At 34.6% G+C, this 23,132-nt stretch overlaps 1 protein-coding gene across 1 annotated transcript in view; it reads right to left on the bottom strand.

The window, feature by feature from the left end:
- LOC101495071 (uncharacterized) overlaps positions 1 to 22,270 on the bottom strand; it is a 73,326-nt gene extending 51,056 nt beyond the window's left edge. Inside the window, exons 1-20 of the mRNA XM_004511698.4 lie at positions 22,017 to 22,270; positions 21,386 to 21,489; positions 18,743 to 18,877; positions 18,604 to 18,654; positions 17,740 to 17,834; positions 17,544 to 17,661; positions 17,047 to 17,148; positions 15,272 to 15,460; positions 15,026 to 15,186; positions 11,749 to 11,919; positions 10,695 to 10,787; positions 10,269 to 10,590; positions 10,060 to 10,164; positions 9,866 to 9,961; positions 7,972 to 8,039; positions 6,000 to 6,120; positions 5,724 to 5,918; positions 5,412 to 5,615; positions 5,201 to 5,310; positions 5 to 84 (exon numbers count right to left, since the gene is read on the bottom strand). Coding sequence (XP_004511755.1) covers positions 5 to 84; positions 5,201 to 5,310; positions 5,412 to 5,615; positions 5,724 to 5,918; positions 6,000 to 6,120; positions 7,972 to 8,039; positions 9,866 to 9,961; positions 10,060 to 10,164; positions 10,269 to 10,590; positions 10,695 to 10,787; positions 11,749 to 11,919; positions 15,026 to 15,186; positions 15,272 to 15,460; positions 17,047 to 17,148; positions 17,544 to 17,661; positions 17,740 to 17,834; positions 18,604 to 18,654; positions 18,743 to 18,877; positions 21,386 to 21,489; positions 22,017 to 22,113 — 2,617 coding nt within the window. The 5' untranslated portion in view covers positions 22,114 to 22,270. The remainder of the gene's footprint in view (positions 1 to 4; positions 85 to 5,200; positions 5,311 to 5,411; positions 5,616 to 5,723; positions 5,919 to 5,999; positions 6,121 to 7,971; positions 8,040 to 9,865; positions 9,962 to 10,059; positions 10,165 to 10,268; positions 10,591 to 10,694; positions 10,788 to 11,748; positions 11,920 to 15,025; positions 15,187 to 15,271; positions 15,461 to 17,046; positions 17,149 to 17,543; positions 17,662 to 17,739; positions 17,835 to 18,603; positions 18,655 to 18,742; positions 18,878 to 21,385; positions 21,490 to 22,016) is intronic.
- Positions 22,271 to 23,132: the final 862 nt, after the last annotated feature.

The raw sequence follows: 23,132 nt of genomic DNA, 5'->3' as shown, positions 1-23,132 counted from the left end.
CGTGTAGGACTACAAACAACCAAAACATGCTCAACATTACCAACAAACTCTGGTGGAACCTGATATACCTGTTTCCCTCGTAGGCTATACAATCAGATTGCGAAGGCCATTAATAAAATGCATAAAGCTAAGATACAGATGTCAATCAAAGAAACAATTCAAACACATTCTTAAGAGTCAACTAAGAAACACGTCGATAAAAAGTAAAGTAATCGGCTAAAATGATTTCATGTTGGTATTTGTATAGCACAACAAACGATCAAGGTTTATCCTAGTAGGGGTATTTTGTAAATAGCTTAATATAAGACCTTATGTACAAGATGTTTCTATAATCGAGGAGGAAATGAACAACTTCCCTATAAACTCTATATAAATTGTGTCTCTTAGAATTTGAACTGATGTCTACCTCAACCCCAAAGGCTAGCTCAAGACTAATGTAATCATACGTCTACTCAATGCAGGATCTCCACACACCTCACATTAAGGATTAAACATATGAAGTGTGGACAAATGCACGTGGCCCAATAATAAATACCAAAAAACAACCCCTCAGACCAAAAACTAGATAACTAGAGCGTGGACAAATACAATTGGCCAGATAGGATACTCTTGATACCATCAATGAATTTGGACTCGTGCTAACTCAACCGAAAAGATAACTCAAGAGGAGAAAATTGTATATAAGGATGAATTTAACCATATCTCTAGTCGAGTAGAGCGTGGACAAATACAATTGGCCAGATAGGATCTCGGTAGTTTCTATCACCTATCTTGGAGAGGTGTTTTTAAGAAAAATTGGCATGCAGAGGCATCAGAATAGCGACAACAATCCCAACTAGGTTGGAACCAATGCTCTTCCAAACACTTAAACTCAGATTTATGTCATAAGATAGTCCCAACAAAGTTCTTCCAAATGTCCCCTGAACATAGTCGCTTACATGAATTAAATGATACCATCATTTCCCTGTCAAGTATTCAGTTCAAAGAGAGACAATCCCTTGTTCGAATAAAAAATAATATCTTCATATTATCTTAGAATATCTTCAAATTATCTTAGAATATGTGAAAAACAGGAAGAAATAACTTTTCTGAATGTGCTTAAATGTTAAAAGCACAAAGCAACTTTGATATTTATATACACTATAATTAATTACATGTTATGATTACAAGGAGACATAAATACAAGTACAACTCCTAAGTACATGAATCTAAACATACATGAACCTAAGACTTAAAGTGCTCCTATTTTCAATGGGATACATAAATGAATCTTGTTAATTCGAACACTCCCCCTCAAGCTGGTGAATAAGTATTCCTTGCTCCCAGCTTGGATACAACTCGTATAAAATTTGAGCTACTGAACCCTTTGATGAGAATATCCGCAAGTTGCCATTGTGAGGGCACATATGGGGTGCAAACCCTCCCACTATCAGGATTCTCCTTAATAAATTGTCTATCAACCTTGATATGCTTGGTTCGACATGTTGAACAGGGTTATGTGCTATACTGATAGCTGGCTTGTTATCACAGTAGAGCTTCATAGGTTCTTCCCATTTGATTTTCAAGTCTTCTAAAATAATTTTGAGCCAAAGTAATTCACAAATGTCTTGTGCCATGGATCAAAATTCACCTTCAGCACTAGAACATGCTACTGCAATTTGCTTTTTACACATCCAAGTCACAAGATTTCCTCCAAGACAAGTGCAATACTATAGTACCCTGTAGTGGATACGGTCGACCCTGCATAGTCGGCATCAGTGTAAGCCTCAAGTGTTGTATCCCGATTTCTTTTGAACAAAATTCCACTTCCTGGAGTTCCCTTAAGATACTATAAAATTCTATGAGTTGCATGTAAACGAGCCTCTTTTGGATAAGACATGAATTGACTAGCCATACTCACAGAGTATGTAATATCTGGTCTAGTGTGAGACAGGTAAATTAATTTCCCAACTAGATGTTGATACATTTCTTTATCTACTATAACATCTACTTCTGCATTACCTAATTTCAAATTTGGACCCATACGAGTGCTTGCAGGTTTACAGACTATTTTCCATGTTTCCTTGAGTAAATTTGTAGTGTATTTTTGCTAAGATATAAAATTCTGGAATGTGTCACCTCGATTCCCAAAAAGTACTTCAACTTTCCAAGAGTTTTCATTTCAAAAGCAAAACATTGATTCAATACTTGTTGCCCCATCCAGTCATCTCCGGTCATTATGATGTCATCCACATATACTAACAAAACTGTCACTCCCCCTTGTGGGGAGTGTTCGATGACCTTTGACCGTCTCTCAAACACCAAAAAAATTTCAAATCTTATATCAACTTTAGGTTTAGGCACTGATTCAAATTCAGGTTCAGTCTCAGGTTCTAAAAATAGAATACATGGTTGGATTGATTCGGGCTCAGAGGCATTTCACTCAAAGATATTAAGAACAAGATTTTCATGATAAATTTCCTTATCTCCCCTTAAATTCTCCCCCTGAAGGTAAGGTTTTGTGAAATAAGCTTCCTCTTCATGAAAGGTAACATCCCTAGACACATAATTTTTTGGAAGGAGGATGGTAACATTTATATCCTTTTTCAGTGGAAGAGGAGCCAACATAAACACATTTTAGAGCTCCAGTGTCAAGTTTTCCCCAATCATGACCATGAACATGGACAAATGAGACACACCCAAAGATTTGTGGTGGAAGATTAATGGTAGTGGACAAGTTCAGATAGAATGAAGAAACAACATCCATAGGACTCTTGGACCCCAAGACTCTAGAAGGTTATTGATTAATAAGATATGTTGATGTGAGGACAACCTCTTCCCAAAAATATTTTGGAACATTCTTTTGAAACAATAATGCTCGAGTTTGGTCTTAGAGATTCCTATTTTTCCTTTCTGCAATCCCATTTTATTGTGGTGTTTTGACACAAGAAGACTCGTCATTTTCCAAACTGTTGAGAAAAATCTCATCCTTAAACGACTTTCAATGAAGGTTAGCAATGCAAATGAAGTCGAAATAGAAGTGTTTAACGCCGGTCAAAGTCAGTCAACTCTAGTCAGACGTGATCAATGGCACCAACGGTGCTCTTGACAGCACAAAATGCCCAGTCAAGTTTAAACAATGTTTGACAGCAACATGTTTGATTATGGAAGCAGAGTCTCCTTGATGAGAAGCTTTGAACCCATGTGAAAAACAGGAAGAAAGAATTTTTCTGAATGTGCATAAATGTTAAAAACACTCGACAACTTTGATATTTATATATACTATAATTAACTGCATGTTATGACTACTGTTAAAACTCAGTGGATGTTTTAATTATTCTTTGATTGTGCAACATCCTAGTCTAATTGTTAGTAGTCCTAGTCAATACAACTTTCTATACATTGAATGTAATTATTGCAGCATCATTATAAATAGGAATGTGTATGATCTCATTAGAGACACAAGAAATACACATAAATATGTTTTTACATGGTATCAGAGCAGTCCACCTTTTTTCAGTCCTTTACTACCACTGTCATAACAAGTAATTCACAAATATTTTCACTACCGCTGTCGGTGGCGGAAAATGCCACCAGCAGCACCACCTTTTTTCGGTCTTTTAAGTTTTTGGCTCATACAGTCATTTGTCGCCGTCAACTCCGGCTGCCTTTCTAGCAACCAGCCACGACGCTACAGCTGTCTCAAAAGCGTTGCCTTCCCTCTGTGTTTTTCAAGTGACTATTTTTTCTTCTTTCAAACACAGTTGTGCTTTACACCAGTTGTCACTATTCAGTTCTTTTTTTACTCTGTTACAGCTGTGCCAACACCAGCTGCCCCTTTTATATTGCACATCCAAAACCAACAAACACCCCCGTGCAATCCTCCGACGAGCACGACGGTGCTCTTCCCGTCATCAATCGAATCTGCACACATTGTCATGCACGTCTGTCTTCTCTATGCATGGGTCCTACACACCTCCACCAAATCCACGCATGAGAGCGCATGCACCTGTCTCCGACCGCCTTTTGCGGGTCTTTTCATGATTTAGTAATTTTTCAGCAACCTCTCATCTTTCAACTCCCCCTTCTACATTGTATCTGTTGTGTGAGAACTTAATTTAATGGACAATGTAACATTTGCTCAAACAATCATTTTATCTGACTCTATTTGCACATATTAATCAAATTAGTGGTACATTTTATTCCCACCAACAATCATCTTAGAGCTGCTCTGCCTTTTCCAACTGTGCCATAACCCTTTCATTTTTTTTTCCTCTTCAAAATTATGTGTTCTAGCTGTGCTTCTCCATTCCATCTGTGCGTATACTATTCTAGTGCAATCCACCACCACAAACCGCCGCGCAATTCTCCGGCGAACACAGTAACATTTTTTTTTCTTTGCGTTGCCAGACTCCGACGCACGCACCGCCTCCTTATCCGCACGTGAGACCCACGCGCCTCCACCAACCCCGCGCGTGACACATCTGGCCACCAATTTTCAACGCCAGCCGTCACTCAGGGCCTTACGGCACATTTCAAGGTCCTTTTCAACTTCTGGTGATTTTTCAACATCTTTTCTTCTCTTTCACCTAACATTGATCGTCATGGCCAACCACCAGATCAACCTTAGAACTTTAGTTATGTACGGGAAGATAGCAAGGGCAGCCACTCAAATAAAACCCAGTTGAGGAAGTCGGACAGTGTCAAGAAAGACAGAATTGTACATGGATTATGCAGAATACAAACAACCCGGTATGTATGTGTTTGTGTATAGGTATGAATGGGGAGCTTAGGGTTCTGGGAAAATAATTAATTCTGAACTCCTTGCAAGTATCAAATATATGCTCATGTTATGTAACGCAGTCTTGATAAAATTAGAAAGTTGTTTCAGCAAATACAAAAGTATAATTAAAAAATTGACGTAAAACTTCTAGAATATTCCTAATCCATATAATATCTTGCTGAATGTTACCTTAATAGATATAATAATTTGAAGTAACTAACTGGAATTCTTAAACGAAATTCAAACAAAAATCAACAATTTTTGATTAACATTAAAATCATGAAGACGGCTTCCCCGTTTGCCCATATCAACACTATAAATAGCATATATAGTAGTATATAAGTATTTAAACAGTTTTCTTTTATAATCCAAGATCTAATAAATCAAACTTTACATATATAGACTAATAACAAGGCACAAGAAAGAAGGCTTTTGCACCTGGTGTACTGCTTGTAAGATCTTGAGTCTGGGCTTTCAAGTACATATAGAAAAGGCCCAACTAAGCAGAAGTATCTCCGCTGCCACACAGCTTCCCTAATTCCCACACCCTATTACATGTTTATTGAAGACACAATATAGTACATCAGATGATGGTGCTATATAGACAACAAAAATGGCCAATACCTAAGCCAAAGGGGATGAAAACTACCTTCCATGTTAGAAGAGATAACCATCCCTCTAGGTCAGCCTGATTCCAAGGACGAATAAACTCTGAGCTCTCACCATCCCCCTCCTCAAAGATCTTTATGACATGCATCAATCGATGATACCGAGCAGGCGAAAAATGGAAGACCAGTGATGGAAGCCTCACAGCAAGGCGCATTGAAGGATAATGAGGTGTCTCTGACTGAATCTGGTCATAGTGACAAAAAAATTGGATTGCTTCTTATGAGAGAGAAAGAGGGGGGGAGAGAGAGAGAGAGAACTGTAACGAACATTTCCAACAAGACAAGAATTTTACCAGTTGAAGTTGCAGGATGACTCTACATCTGTCAATAACAGGATAGAAATCACCAGTGGTAGAATGGGTTGATGTATTCAGAGAAATTTGGCTCCAGTGATAGTCGCCGTCAAACAAAAATGCGGATACATCACTTAAAACCAAATCAAAGCGCAGGTACATACTATCCTCTGCTGATTCCTGTTGATAGTCATCCTGCATATATTTAAAAATAAAAATAAAAAGATTAAACAAGTTCAAATAAATATATTAAACAAAAATTATCAGGAGCTTGACCTGTGTTCGAATCATCAAATTCCCTAGGTCCAATAAAAGCTTTGTGGCATGGGTGTTGTCGGGACAAAAATCTGTAGGAATAGTAATCTTGGGAGCTGCAATGTCCAAGTCCAGTGAAAACCTAATAAATAAGCAACGGCTAGGATTAGCAAGGAGCTTTTCGACAAGAAACACTACATTTAACGAATAAGTACGTAAACAAGGGGCAACATAAAAAATTCCATAAATCTAGGATCTTGTTAATATTATGAAAAAAATTCTATAATGTCTTGACCTCATCTTAAAATATGTTAGAATATCTCTCGGAATTTTGTTGTTATTAGGGCGTCCCTGAGATGTTAGGTGCCCTGTGCAAGTGATGAGTTTAGTCGTATGAGATGAGTTTAGTCATATATATAGAGAGAAAACATGTCAAATGAGATGACTATAATAAGAGTGTGAGAAGAGTAAATCTTAGTCATTTATTAAATCATGAATGGTTAAAATTAAAACAAAAAGTCACGTGACTTTTTTAAGTGGTCTTGTGACACTTTCAATCATGATCATCCATGTACGATCATATGTTTAAAATTTTATCCTTTCATCCTCCCATATTAAAACTTCTCTCACTTGATACATCCATATATATATATACACATTATCAAATGTGAATAATCGTGTCCACTCAGAAGAATTTTCTATTAAAAGTAAGTAACAAATTTGTCTCTTGCCTATGAATAATGGTGAGTAAGTGCTTTTGTTTTTCTTTAGGGTTTGCTTTTTAGAATGTCTGAAATTTCGGTTGGAGCTTTCTACTGAACAAAAAGGCTAAATGTCTAATTTAGGTTGAAGCATGAAAGAATATTATACTATAACAAAATAAAATACTTCATTTGCTTTATTTTATAAGAAATAATTGAGTCAATAAGAGTTAGAACATGATGGAGTAATTTTTTATTTAAAATTATTTTAATATGACTATAGTTTTTTAGAAAATACCTTAACATAAAAAATTAGTCTGTTAAGTATATACATATATATACTTCGTAAAAAAATGTTTTTGGTGCCCCTGAAAATTTGGGTCCTGTTGGGCTACACTTCTGGAACACCCTTAGAGCCCCTCTGGTTGTTAGCATTATCAGTTTCCCTGTTTAATTAAGGATTGGTTTTTGGCTTTTTGTATCAACAAATTCATAGTACTTTTTTCTCTTTCCACCTTTTTATGGAAAACATGTTACATTCAACATGGTAACAACGCAGTGTCATCCTCCATGACCTATTATATTATTCTACTGCAGAGTACCCTAAATAGGGAACTCAGACTAAAATAGTGCCACTGTCTCCAATTCCATGATCTTTGCATCAATCATGCACAAACTTTGGCCACCCTATCTCTCTCAGCATTGTTTTGTCTCAAATTTCAAAACTCCATGGCCATTGGCCCCGTGGCAACTATCCCAACTGCAGTGTGGCCAGTGGGTAAAACAAAGAAATCAGTCTGCCCTGGCAACTATCTAAACTGCATCCTAGCCCCAAAGCAGTCCCAGGGTATCTGCCTGGCCACATTGATCTACCATCTCAAATTATATTAAATTATATTTTTCTATAGGATATATTGGTAAGAAACATAAAGCTTAGTAGATTTAGCCTAAGGGGGATTGCTAGATGATATAAAAATGTATTATAATATCTCTAAACATGTATCCTATATTTTGTTAGTATGTGTTTTGAGAAAGAGTCTAAAGCTGTATTGGATATTATCATATCCAACACTCATTACATCTATGCATCAATGGTTAATATTACCCATTATCAATGTGATTTAGTTCTAACTCATTTTCAATTACCTACATCAAACACAAATCATAACAAAGAAAATTCCTATCTTCATTGTTCAACAATAGTATACAACTTTTTCCTGTTTAAGCATCATAGGGTCTGTTGCTATTTCATAAATTCACATATACATGGTTAGAAGACCGCAGAAAATAACCTGGCTCGATCCTTTAATGCTCTGTTCATTTGTTGCTGGGCAGTGCGCTTTACTTCATCAATTTTCATCTAGGAACAAGGATATGACCCAATGAGAACATTCTTTCTCACAAAAGATTAAACAGCAGAAATCTCCAGCAAGACAAAAAAAAATCAGTTTTTCAAATATGAAAATGTATTGGGAAAGTAACAGCAATATAAGGAGAAAACAGATCTGAGAGGGGAAAATTATCAATGAAAACATGAACAAAATGCAATAAATCATTAGTGGCGACTTGAATGGCAAGGAAGCTAGTAAGCTGGAATCAATTTCGGTTTTACATTATCCTATTCATTTCGGCTCACTGTCAATCCAGACAGGAGAGTTTGTACTTTGGATTTATCTAGATTTTTTGTCTTATAAATCCTTCTTCCAATTCGTACCTCACTTCACATGATCAGATAACCAATTTGGAAATCTAAAGGTCCTTGATAACACCAAATTCCAGAAAACACGGCAATACAACTGCTGTCCCTATGTAGTTAGTAGCAGATAGCGTAGCGTAACGGCCAATTCCCAAAACGCTATAGCGGCTTAGTGGGATGACCGCTACGTCAAAGTCTAGGGAAACATTACAAGCAATTTATACCATAAACATATAGAGACTAAAAAATAGAAAAATGCTCACACTAACGACATATTCATAAGTCATAACTTCAAAGTTCATTGCCACTAATATTTCAAACATAATATAAAGCAAAATAGAGGACTGTCAACGCAGAAAAAAAAAACAGAGCACAATAATGGTGTATGATGAGAAAGCTTTGTTGGTAGGGACGAGAACAGTGCAGGGACTAGTTGAAATCTATGCTTTGAAAAGAAAGCTATGTTGGTAGGAGAAGGTTCCAGAAGAAGCTACAGAACATAGCTTTCAAATAGGAGAAAAAGGTACATACAATCACTGTGCATCTATAACCTTTCTTATTTTTATTTTATACTTCAAATTATAATTAAAAGTAACCTAGAAAGAAAAAGACAAAAAAAGAAATAAAAAAAACCCTAAAAGAGTTTAAAAAGTAAGGGTATTTCTGACATTCCATCCTTAAATCACTGTAGCGCTTCTTCCCTGCGTGAATTCATCTTCTCCCACCCGCGTAGAACACCGCTACAGCTGCAACACCGTTTTGCGTAGCACAGGGCCACCACGACGGCCGCAAGTGCTGTCTCAGAGACTAAATTACAGAAATTACAGCAACACACTTGCTGTACCAGAGACTGTTTCCTACTGAGAGTATTCTGTAACAAAAATACAGAATAACAACTTTCGGATCCTACTATCATATATACTTAAAAATAACTCCAGAAGTTATTGTCCAATCATAACTACCTAATAAATGCAGTTAAACATCCTAATAATTGTCACTTACTATTTCCCAACCAATAACTGCCATCAAGGAGATCCGATCCATAATTCTTAAGGGAAGTTTCTTGTTTGGACAGAAGTACATAATAGGATCAACACAATTGATGTGTTGCATATCAGTAGGTTGCACTCTCATCTACATCATCTTTCTTGATGTGCTCTTCAAGTTTAGAACCTATTGAGCACTTGTTCTGGTATCACAAGGCTGTACCTTTCTTATAAAACACCTTAAGTTTGTCCTATTTTCAAATAATTTCGGAAGGTTAGAATCCAAGGCTTCGGCAAAAAGAGGCAGAAGTTTGTGGCATTATGAGCTTTTTGCCTTTCTGCAGTTCTTTGGAGCATTTGATTGGAGAAAAATGATTATATCTTTAACAAAGTCTCACTGCCTCTTTAACATTTCTATTTAATTTACTGATTCTAGATATTAGATATAAGTCAATAACTTTGCTGATTAACAAATCTCCAAAAAGCAGAAATGTTAAATAATACCTGCACAGCAGCTGCAGTTTCTAGAGCAATGGTCTGACTTACAGCAGTATCACTTTCAAAGAATTTCACAATTTGATCAATGCTATCCTTCATATACTGTTCAAATCCAAAACAAAATAATCCATAAAAAATGAAAGCAAATAAATAAAATCTCAAACAGAGGGAAAAGAATACCAAATGAAAAAACAGCATACAGTCATGTAACATGGAGAAGCTTTGGCAACCATGCTCCAGTCCACCTTTTCATCAAAAGGTTTATAATTGAAGACACCAACTAAAGAGTCATAGGAAGTTGCACTCTGAAAGGTTGTCAAACAAATGTTCATGATACCACGTATTATATGCATAAATCAAAATCAAAACGCAGAAAATTTCACACCAATCAATACGAGAAAAGCCTAACCTCTGCAAGGAGACCTTTTGGTGATGACAACTGATATGAACCCAACTTAATATCAAAAACCTTTGTTTCCTGGTAAAGCTTTATTGAGCAACTAAGATGTTCACATGATAATTCTGCAACAGGCTCTTTTGCTTCCCCAATAAGTTTTGAAGCATTATGATTCATGTGAACTACCAGGAAAGTATGAACAACATCCGCCTTGCTATTTACAGCTGATTGCCCATCATCACCCTCCTTATACCCAATTATTTTATTTAACTGGTTCCAGTCCTCTTCACTGAAATTGAATTCCTCGCTTTCCTCTTTAGGAGATTTACTGGTCCTGGCAGTGTATATTATTATAGGTGAGCAGCACAGCCAAAACTAAAGTAAAACCCATTATTTATTTGCTGAGATATGAAAATATTTATAGAAAAGACCCCACACCATCCAAATGACCACCAAGATTTCTCCACTTTCTGTTTCCTCGCATTAAGATTTGACTCCGCTGATTGCTCCACAAACTTGTGAGCCAACATTCTGCAAACACCAATAAACAGAAAAATTTCAAGATTGAAAAATAAACAAGAACGTTTCAATGTCTAACATAGCTTCCATACATATATATGTGTGAATCTTTCAGTTTAATCCAAATATGTGGATTGCAAGGTAGTACAGTTGCAAGGGAAGGAAGAAATATAATGCCTACACAATGAAGGGACCGAAGAAGGACCTATAGACATTTATTTTTTAATAATTTTCAAATCATACATATCAAAAATAGTTTAAGCAGTCATTAAGAGGGCCCTCGGACCATGATAGTGTACCACTAGATTAGAGGACTCAACTCTATTATACACTATCAGAAATGGACAGCTGACATTAATAAGAGTTTAAATACTCTATTATACGCTATCAGACCAAAAGTCAGCACTGTCCAAAATAAAAAAAATACAAAAAAGAGCTTATAATATAATAAAGTACAGATAATTACTTTTTTTTTTTTGAAAAAGTACAGACAATATTAATAGACAGAGCTTACCATTAAAAAAAATCAATTATAAAAACAGCAATACAGTATTACTTTTACTGATATATATTGTACCATAATGTCAAAGCATCACTATGATAATTGACATCCCAGCTATGTTGCAACCTCGGCTACCACGACCATTTGCAGCACGGGAATAAATTTATTAATAAGAAGAAAAGGAATACAAGGAAGGGAGCAAGGGGAGACATAAACTGAAACCCAAGCAAAAACATCATTTGAACTAATAATGCTTTGACTGATTTGCAACATGTGACTTGCTAAAAATTCAAACAGACCAAAAATGCTCACAATTATTACCAAGAAAATGTAGGCAGAATGTACACCGACTATAGCTACAGCATTATAGTTGAATCAACTACTGATTATCTTACACACCAATGATTTTCACATGATTTATCAATGTTAAATATTAACATGCCAAACAAATATGCCAGAATAACAATTTACCTCCATTGCAGTATAAGTTCAATATCAAGTTCACGATCTAGGTCTTCGATCTCTTTGTTTCCACTAATTGTCACCTGACTGGGGTCAGATTTAAGCAGTGAAGCATAGAGAGAGATATATCTCTTCTGCAACCTTGTATATCTTAAAACTTGCTCCCATGACATTTTTCCACTGACAGAAATACAATAACCTTAGTCCAAGAGGTATGAAGTATAAGTATCAAAACATGATAAGTAAAGATCAACCATTAGGTCTCACAGCTCTAAAATTGATATCTGAAAATGTTCATACAATATTCTGAATCTAGAAACAACAAACATAAGAGGGTGTTTGGTTTAATGAAAACATTAAAAAAAACTATACACCCTTTAAGCCAGTACATTGGCTGAATGAAAATTCAGGTTGCTAAATAAACAGAAGAAGGATAACTGAAAGCCTTGGACCAGCACCTTCAGGATAACCATTTAAAAACTTGACTAAAAAAACTGAAAAGCACCACAAAGGTACCAAAAAAGAAATCAAAAAATATGTATCCATGTACCCACAAAGTTACTTTAAATCCACCTAAAATATATTCCCCTTCTTCCAAAATCTAATAGAAGATATCTTATAATATCTATTATATTATATTAAAGTATCTTGAGTTTCCTATGATCAATTTATAATCATAGAGATATCTTAAAATATTTCTCTTTATTATTATGATTTATTCCTGATTTAAGATTGAGTCTATGTTTCTCTATAAATAGAGATTAGTATTGAGTCTTTTGTAATCAAGTCAGCATTAAGCTATTATCAATAATATTCAAATCCTTATTATTTTCTCTCCTCCTTTTCTCTAAAATCCCACAACTTCAACATGGTATCAGAGTCTATTTCGATCCTCCTTGAACTGTCTTCCAATATTTCGCTTCTGAGTTCCCAACAGTTTGGGAATATAATCATAGTTTCTCTTTTCTAGCATGATCATTCTTTTTTCTGACTGTTGTCACTTCCGCCCACAATCGTCGCTATTGCCTCGTTTACTGTTGCTGCTGGAAAAGTTTTACAACACAACCACTTCCGTTGTTTGTGTAATCTCCCAATCTACACAACTCAGATTTTTTTAGGTCAAAAGTTGCTCCACGCGCGCTCATGTGCCTCCAAGATCTGCCGTGTTCATCCCACATGCCGCCGCCAACAGCCTCGAGCTCAGGCGCGTCTGTCCACCTTTCGGCATAATGTTTCAGTTGTCTAGATTGAGTTTTTCATCTTGGTTCCAAATTTGTTTTAAGTTTTTTCTATCGAGACACATACAACTTGACAATTTGTCTCAGATACACTGGTCTCATCTTTGTCCCAAATGTATTACCCTTGTCTTTCTCTCCCTGAAGCATGCCCCTCTCTCCTTGAAGCAAATTCAAGTTTAAATATTTTGGTTTGAAGCTTCCAAATGCAGTCTTTTAGAAGGACAGACCTTGCTTTGTTCAATTGCTTGTCATGAATTTCTTTCATGCTGATGATCATTCCGGCTATATGGCTAGGCTGTATTTATAGCAATTCTCTTCGACTTCACCTGCATCCCTGAGTTGCTTTTCCATCTTTTTTTATTATTGTGGAACAAAACATTGTTTTCTTGTAACAAGCTCTAACTTGAGGGAGAGTGTTAAAATATTAGAAAATATCTTATAATATCTATTATATTATATTAGAGTATTGTTTTTTTTTTACATTTTACTTTGTTTCCGTAGAGAAATTATCAAATGTCCCAAGTACCACTTCCACACTACCAACAACATGGAGGATATAATTTATCCAAATGTCACTCTCATATCTTGATTTATTTCCAATGATCAATTTATAATCATAGAGATATCTTAGAATATCTCTCATTATTATTATGATTTATTCCTGATTTAGGATTGAGTTTATGTTTCTCTATAAATAGAGATTAGTATTGAGTCTTTTGTAATCAAGTCAGCATTAAACTATTATCAATAGTATTTAAACCCTAATTAGTTTCTCTCCTCTTTTTCTCTAAAATCCCACAACTTCAACAATAACCATTTAAAAACTTGACTAAAAAAATTGAAAAGCACCACAAAGGTACCAAAAAGGAAATAAAAAATATTTTGATTTATCCATGTTCCCACAAAGTTACTTTAAATCCCCTAAAATATATTCCCCTTCCAAAATCTAATAGAAGCTACCAGTAACTGCATGAAATTTGTCATCTGATCACAAACAGTCTACCAAAGATTACATGCCACTATGTATTGCAAGTTCTTAAGCGAGTGCTTGTATTTTCTGTTTCTGATGGGAGCCCAATTCAATAGATAGTCAAAATTGTATCATAGATTGAAAAGAAACTATTATAGAAGAGAAACCCATCCGGTGATCCTAGAGCAAAAGTTCATCAAAGAAACTATTTATCTACCTAATAACAAACAACCACCCAAATTACAGTCAATATAACCCTATTAAAAATAACAAGATTCATTCATGTACCCTATTAAAAATAGGAGCACTTTAAGTCTTAGGTTCATGTATGTTTAGATTCATGTACTTAGGAAGTTGAACTTGTATTTATGTATCCTCGTAATCATAACATGGTAAGGGGTGGGTAGAGTAAGTGGGAGAGAGAAAAGGGAAGATTGCGTGGAGCGGTGGTGAATGGAAGAGAAAGAAAGAAAGATTTGGTGTTGGGGGTGCACTATAAATTTGGTGGATATTTGTTTTCTAAAGGTTAAAAAAAACTTATTCACAATACACCACTCATATCCTTTATTCATGGTAGCATTAATATTAAATATTACTTTTTATAAATATTAGATCATATTAATATTAAAAAAATATTAATTATTTAATCACTACCGGTTGAACTGGTTCAACCACAGTTGGACCATTGAACCTTAAACCGACATCTTTATCAGTTTAATATCCGTTCCGGTTTTCAAAACATTGCTTCTCAACGGTGTGAAAGTGAAATAGGGTCTTTAGCTTTTGGGGGAGTGTTAAAATTCAGTGTATGTTTTAATTATTTCTTGATTGTGCAACATCCTAAAGTAATTGTATGTTTTAATTATTTCTTGATTGTGCAACATCCTAAGGTAATTGTTAGCAGTCCTAGTCAATATCATTTCTTAAGCATTGAATGTAATTATTGCAGCATCATCAAAAATAGGAAGGTGTGCGATCTCATTAGTGACACAAGAAACACAGAAATCACATATTTTTACATTAGCAATTGACAAGTAATGCACAAGGCTGTGAACATAATCAGAATGTGTTTAAATACCTTGCCTTTTTCATCTGATCAGATACAGCTTTGTAAGCATACTTCAACCAAGACCTGGAATCAGCTTTTACCGGCACTAGTGGACGAAAATGAGCATACTTTAGACGTTGATTAAATGCAGCAAAGTTGTCTGCTAATTTCATCATATCTCTGTATCCATCCTGCAAAGACAGAAAAGCATAGATTATCCCCAAAAATAATAACAATTTCACACAACAAAATAACCAAAAAAATCATCAAATGAACCTTTGATAAGCTGATTGTAACATCATCCAAATTCACCACAGCCTTCTGCAAAGGTTGTTTGCTATCAGCAACTTCACTCGAATCCAGCTTTGAGTACTTTGCTTTCCCAGTCACAGGTTGCAAAATATAGGAATGCTTTTGCGACAAAGTATCCGCTGGTTTCCCATCTTCAGTTCCAAAATTAAATATCTGATTTTTTTATGAGAATCGCTATTAGAAACAAAAAAAAGATGAGGTAGAGTAATAAAATGATGGTAAAAACAAAAGAAAATTGCACGCCGCTTCCAAAGAAGCCAAATGAATGATTCAGTGGGAGGGGCAAAATCCACCTGCTCTACTTTAAATATATGGGGCTCCATCCAAACTAAAAACATCCAAATAATATTGCATCATAAACTTCCTTACAATTTGATCATCTGTCAACGTTTCCTTCCAAATCCCATGTACAACCAACCACAATTCCCAAAGCCTAGCAAGACTCTTCTGCGTGATTTATCCTATATAGTCTCAGTCTTACTAATACAATGGCTAAGCAAGCAACCTAATAATAGCTTTAATAACTCCAATTTCACCCCAACATGGGCAAACTTAGAATTTTGAGTTGTGAACAAATCACCCAGTAAGCAATTATTTTATGCAAAAAGTAAACACTACTTCGAACTGAAATTTTACATTCACAATTTTATATCATTATAATCTAACAAGGTCAAAGAATCGCATTTAAAAAGCTTAAGCAAAATTGGCAGGTCTCTGCTTCCTTTTCCAACTATACCTATGTCAAAAGTACCATAAACTAAATCAATATCATCTAAAAGAAATTAATTTTTTAAGCTAAAAATTTAATAAAAAGAAAAGAAAAAACCAAAATTGGGGGCATAAACCTAACCCAGTAAAAAAATAAATGCAAAATAATGTTTCTCAGGTCATGCATGTTTTCTAACCCTTTAGTGAAAATTATATACTATAGTTTTCTTTTGCATATTCTTTTTAAAACAACCTTGTATTACAATGAACTTAATAAAAGGAGAACAAGGGAACCAAGAGTACAAACTAGGAGACAAAGCAGACTTGTAGGTAAAATGTTCCAAACTGTCCAAAGGTCATACTCTACTGACAATAATCAATAAGAATGATTGGTGATAGGTCTTTGATCCAACCTTCAAGGCCTCAACCAGCTCAAGAACGGACTGCATAATTACTTGTTAAGTTTTGAAAGTATGGCAAGGGACCTAAAAGCTTAAGCTACTAAATAGAAGCAAAGGATTGGTCTGTACCTCTGAGCACTAGACATTACAAAGAAAAATCTCAACTGCCACAAATATATAGTGGAAAAAGCTATTCTAGATCAACCAAAAGAATAAGTTCAAGAATCTAGTAACATTAACAGGAAACAGAAAGAACCTATCTTATCACTATTCAATACCCCCCACCCAAATTTCTAAATGATTATGCAAAAAGACAATCTAAATACTAAAAATCTCTAGCTATCAGATGAATACAGTCCAAACAAAATAAAACTCTCACCTAACACCATATACAGAACCCACTATTTTAACCCACCATAAGATAATAGGATGGAACCCCTCTGATCCCGAGGGGCCAAAACTTTCACATATATAGTATCTTGATAAACAATTACTAGGATACCCTAAACACAATAACTTCTTAATTACATGGTATAAATGAAAACATAAAAAGAATAGAGTTAGGAAACAATAAAGGATCTTCATAAACTCATAGCCTTGACTATTCACTCTAATATTCACCATACAGACCTGAAACCATTCAGAAGGAAGCAAATCTTCCCATGCCTTGTTAACATGCCATGGAATGATATCCGAATCTAAATATACTGCAAGCCGATCAAGTTCAACACACTGCAAAGCAACGAGGACAAATACATTAACAACAAAAGAACACTAGATATTATATAGTTATAGAAAGTGACAGACGGTAATCATTTTGGACTATGCACTTGGATTGTTTTCACTTTGCAATAATGGATTCGACTACAACTCCTAGTAATTCACTTCTATTGGTAAGTAATGAGATTCATTAAAAAAAAAGGCTAGTAAAATAAGTGAATGGAACCAAAGAATATGAACAACGAAACAAGCTTACACACAAGCAAGAAAACTTTAACATAGAAAATTTAAGCTAACCTTCCTTTGTTATAATGCAAGATATACTTATAAAATTAAAAAACATCTAACTCAGTACCAAATGCTCTCATTGTTACAGCCAAATCATTCATACTAAGACAAAATAGAACCTTCTGAACGCGATCTAGTGCACCTCCAGTAATAAAAGTCTCTTTCCCAGTCTCATCAACTGTCACAGCTGAAAGTTTATCCAAACTAACACCAGCTGCAAATGGGTGCCCTGGATTGCTACAATACAGAATATATCAAACTAGTGAAAGATATAAAAATCTGTAAGACAACTAATCTATTTTAATGCTTCTTTACCTCTCACCATCCTCATATCTGATGTGAACATTAGAAATTGAAAGCTTCAAATTTCCAATTATGGTACTGATGAGGGATCCCAGCCATGACTTATTCTTAAAATTAAACAAAAAATCAACAAGTCAATAAAATTATTCCTTAACACATGGAAACGTGCATGCACAATGCTTCCATTGGAATCACCAGAGATAGTTGAATTTTGGAGAAGATAATCCAAAACTCCCATATTGGATGCATACGTATAAGAAAGAGTTATATGAAGTGGATTTAATTCCAAAATCTTGTAATCGATGCATAGGTATAAGAAAACTATATATGAAATGAATTTATTCCAAAGTCCGTAAATGAACATTACACATTTTAACCAATTCACATTTGGGACATGAAACACAATTTTAAAAAGATAATAACTTCAAAACTATCAGCATTCAGTTATAGGACAAAAAATTTAAAATAGAATTCAATGCAAAGAGGCAGCTTTAATATAAATACTTTGTTTGGGTTTATGGTGAGTCATTGGAATATCCCCAACTTTGGAACAGTTTATGATCATAGGTATTTAAAGTATTGGCCAAGAAGGAAGCAAAAATTTTGCAACATAGATGCAGTTTTTCCTGCCCATTGGTCCATTGGAAGAAAAATGGTCCTTCATGAGTTTATCATAACCTCTCAACTTATTACAGGATAGGATAACATTTATGACCTCTTCAAGTGCTCTGCTATTAATTATTTTGGCAGTAGTCTTTTGGGCATGTATAGAAACTGAGCAGTTTTGTGGAACCTTGGGTAGATAGATGGAACCGCCTAAGTTGAAAACCTCCTATTCATTCAAAAAACTATAAGCATGTGAATTAAAGCTCATACCATTTCTGACTTTAGTTGTTGTGACTTCTCCCACAGTTTCAATTCCGTCTCCTGTTTGCCAAAAGGAAAGGAAATTATTTTTCATAATCAAATAAAATAAGTGAACTACACCTTTTGCAAAATTCCTACTTATTCTTACTTGTATTAGGCTCTTCTTGGCTTCTTGGACAGCATCTTCAGTACATCCCTCAACTTGTGTTGCAGGTTCAGCTAATAAGAAAATGCGATCCAGATATACTAAAACAGGATCTTGCCCAAGCCTACTCCATGGAACCTTGAAAAAATACAAACATCAAAAATGTAGCTCCCATTATGGGGAAAGGAATATGCTCTACTTAAATAGTCAGCAGATAAGCTAATAAAAATGAAATAAAATAGTTGGCTGTCTACCACAACATGGCTTTGTTTGGTAATGCCAATAAGTTTGTTTTATCAAATGAGATATGTTTAGTAAACAAGCTTCTCTCACTAGCTTATAGCTTTTATTGAGATGTTATTTCACGTAGCGTTTGAACTTATAGCTCATAGCTTTTGATATTTTCTCTCATTTTTAACCTTATTATTTTAATTTATTACTTTTTACCCTTTGGTAAAATAAAATAACTACACACTCAAAACTTCACATGTTATTGGCCTGGTTTTTCATCTTCTCTTTCATCACTATCAGAGAGGGTGGTTGGTGGCCTATGTTCCATACTAATTTTTTTTAGGGATTGTTTGAGAACTGAGTTCAAGTCCATCATTAAGTTTGTAAAAAAGAAAATCAATGCAACATAAACTAAATTTGGTCTTAAGTGAAATTTGATATTCTTTTAGACTATAGGGGTATATTATTGTAGGGGAACTGAATAATAGCAAGACTTTTCTCCCATAGGATAGTTCCAATTGAGCAAGTAAAATGTTTGTTGTCCATGTTTTGTAAATTATACTGAAACGATAAACAATTTATTTATTGGAGGGTGTTTGTTTTGTAAATTTTAAACGGTGATGGGGGACAATGGAGGGGGCCACTGGCGCTGGTTATGTGACGGGCGAGACCTTGAAGGAAAAATAGTTTAATTGAGATTAACGGTTGAAGATGAGTGCTATCATTTCTATACATCAAATAATATATATTTACTACGAGCCAATGTCATTTTATATTTACAATAGCTAAATTTATCAAACATTTTAATTAATTTCAATTGACTAACTTTTCAACTATAAAGTATCATCTATGAACTAGTTTTTCAGCTATGAGTTAGCTTTTTAACTATCAACTAACTTATTGCTTCATTTCAAAAACAAAATTAACTTATTGCTTCATTTTACCAACCAGAACCTTATTTACACGGATTTGGAGAAGAAATGAAGAAAAAGAAAAAGTATACATAGAAAATACAACATTTTAAAAGTGTACTTCATCTTTTAAGCAAAAGCTAATCCAGTGGACACTCCTCTAGAGATTAATGTTAAATACCATTGTGGTGATGGTGATTTTTAGCATGACCCCTTATTGTATCGGTAACTCGTGGGTAGCCATATTTACTTGACTATTACATGCCCTAATATATCTTTTGTTGTTCAACAAGTAAGTCAATTCATGCCTTATCCTTGCCATCTTCACTTGGCAGCAGTTTGTCGTATAATTCGCTACTTGAAAGGAACTTCTAATTGTTGTCTATTCTTTGGCACTGGGACAACTCCTCAATTGATTGCTTATAGTGATGTTGATTGGGCAGGGTGTCTAGACACTCGGCGATCTGTCACTGGTTGGTGCGTGTTTCTTGGCTCTTCATTGATACCATGGAAAAGTAAGAAATAAGTACGAGTCTCTAAATCCTCTATTCAATCTGTGTATTGCACCATGTCTGTTGCTAGTTCAGAAATAATTTGGCTTCGTGGTCTTTTGTCAAAACTTGGATTTCCTCATACAGAGCCAACATTTCTTTATGCCGACAATATAAGTGTCATTCAGAGTATCACAAATCCCATCTTTCATAAGCGCACCAAACATATTGAAGTTGATTGTCATTCTATCTGTGACGCCTATGATGACCAACTAACATCACTCCCTCACATCAGTACTCAATTACAGGTTGCAGACATCCTTACCAAGGCCATTCCTCACTTACGTCATCAGTTTCTTGTTAGCAAATTGATGCTTATTGACCAGCCGCATCAATTTGAAGGGAGATGTTGATGAGGAATTGATTTTCGCCTTTATTATAAATAATTTACTTTCCAAGAATAGGTTAGAAAATTAGACAATAGAATATTTGCTTGTAATTTCCTATAATTGCTCATATTATTATTTATAGATGGAATACAATAGAGAAAAGCATACGGCCAATTTTATTGACACAAATGTGGAAGGAACTAGTTTTGACCTTTCAATGTTACATGGAAGGTCATTAGTGTTACTGATTGCATATGGCGGACCATGGCAGAAACCCAAAATTCCTCCATTTTAAACCGCCATAAAACACCATTGCACCACCATCCGTCATAAATTGGCCATGGCAGTTGTCAAAAAAATCCACAACCATTATCCGCCATGGTCGATATTTGACAACACTAAAGATCATGAATCAAGATTAGATTTATGTAAAACGATGAACATTCATGTAAAATTAAATGGTCGAGATTAGTTACTCTCACCTAATGCACATTCTCTATCCATAAGTATAACCATTCAAAAGATGAAACAAAGGAATCTAGGCCACTCAGCAATATATAACCAGATTCAATATATTATATTATACTCCAAAATTTCTGAGAAAGAAGTTAATGCACCACCAACCTTAAGTTTCACTGATCCGAGAAAACCCGCCTTAACCTTCACTGGCAATTTTAAAGCATTTAGAGCCTCCGGTTTCAGCTGCATATTCTTCAGCTCTACATCACCTGTTTCAGAGTTTGGTTTAAGAGAAGACAAAAATATCACAAATACATCCGTAAACTCATTAAATCTCTCAATAATTTGTGACTAAGATACATATATATACTTATAATGTTTACACAAATGCACCTTGACTTTGGAATAAGAAGCTACTACAAATTAAGTTTTTTTTTTTTTGAGAAAATAATGAATTAAGTATTGAATACTCCGACACAGCCAAATAACACTTGCAATTAGCATAAGCATTTGTCTATTACCTAATTTCCCTCTCATTGTAAACTATACTAACTGAAACGATGCAGAAATTTCGCACTCACCAATGTTTGAGCATAAGATGCTAATACACATTATCGCGTAGGCACGGTTAACAGATTGAAATGAATAATTAATTTAAACCACTACTACATAAATTGGAGACATAAACTCATAATCTCACTCGTATTTCAACTGAAGAGTTAAATTGAAGTGAAAAATATTGAAATTGATTAAGAATAAGTTAAGAGAATAAATAAGTTAGGATATTATTGTGAACCTTTCCAAACACTGATTTTGAGAGCTTCTTTGTTGAGACCCCTAACATAATTGCCAAGGTACCTCTGCAAAAGGTACGCTACTTGATCCTCCAGCATCGTTGCTGAATGATCATGTACTAAGCACGATAACGATGATCGTAACGGTTACGGAGAGACGAAGACGACCAACGGTGGTTAAAAAGAAGTGAGAGATTGTTGAGGAAAATAAAACTGCACAGGAAATGAGTGATTCGGAGCTTGATGGCCACGTTGTCGTTTTGGTCCTTTTAATAAATGAAACAGAAAGTCAAAAATGCCACTAGCCTCTCCTTTATCTGGAAGGGGTAATAGAGGCATAAAATAAGACGTCGGTAGGCTATAAGAACTATCGAATAACCAAATCAATTACGACATTATTTTGATTGTTTGTAAAATTATTACATTTTATTATGATTTTTATTTTCATATTATATTGCAGTGTAATTCTTATAATATATATTTTATTTAAATATTTTTTAATATAATTTATTTACTTGTTTTTTATTCTAAATAAATATGTTGATCGGATTGAACCAAAAATTGATTTCGTATTTTTACAAATATATAAGTAAATAAACTGACTTGTTAATAGTTTTAGGTTTACTTATGTAGTATTTTATTATTTAACCAACAGGAGTTGACCACGTACGAAAATTGATCACGTGAGCTCACGTTTACACATTTATGTAAACACGGCGCAAACAGTGCAGTAATTTATTAAGCTTCTTGATTACAAGTGTTTGTATGGTATTTATTAAAAACACAAAAATATAAATTTTTTATTATAAAATAATTTAATTTTTAAAAAATTAAATATACAATTTATAATATATTTATTAATTTAAGACTTTTATTTTTAAGTGTTTAAGAAGTGATTTGTCAGTGTGTTCTATTTATTAATTAGCACATTTGCCATTAGTCCGAACTGATCGGTGGTAGCGTGCCACACCGAACACTTACCATTCAACAATGCAAAGCGAGCACTCTTAGGAATATGGACGTGGCAATTATCTGCAACACTGACAGCGAAAACAAACACTCCACCTTGCCTGTTCTGAATATCAAATTTTTTGTCGGTGTAAACTTCCAAAAGTTGG

This window comes from Cicer arietinum, chromosome 8 (assembly GCF_000331145.2).
Source record: "Cicer arietinum cultivar CDC Frontier isolate Library 1 chromosome 8, Cicar.CDCFrontier_v2.0, whole genome shotgun sequence".
In the NCBI taxonomy this organism is placed as follows: Eukaryota; Viridiplantae; Streptophyta; class Magnoliopsida; order Fabales; family Fabaceae; genus Cicer; species Cicer arietinum.
Note: the sequence above shows the minus strand (reverse complement) of the source record. Positions and strands in the feature narration are given on the sequence as shown.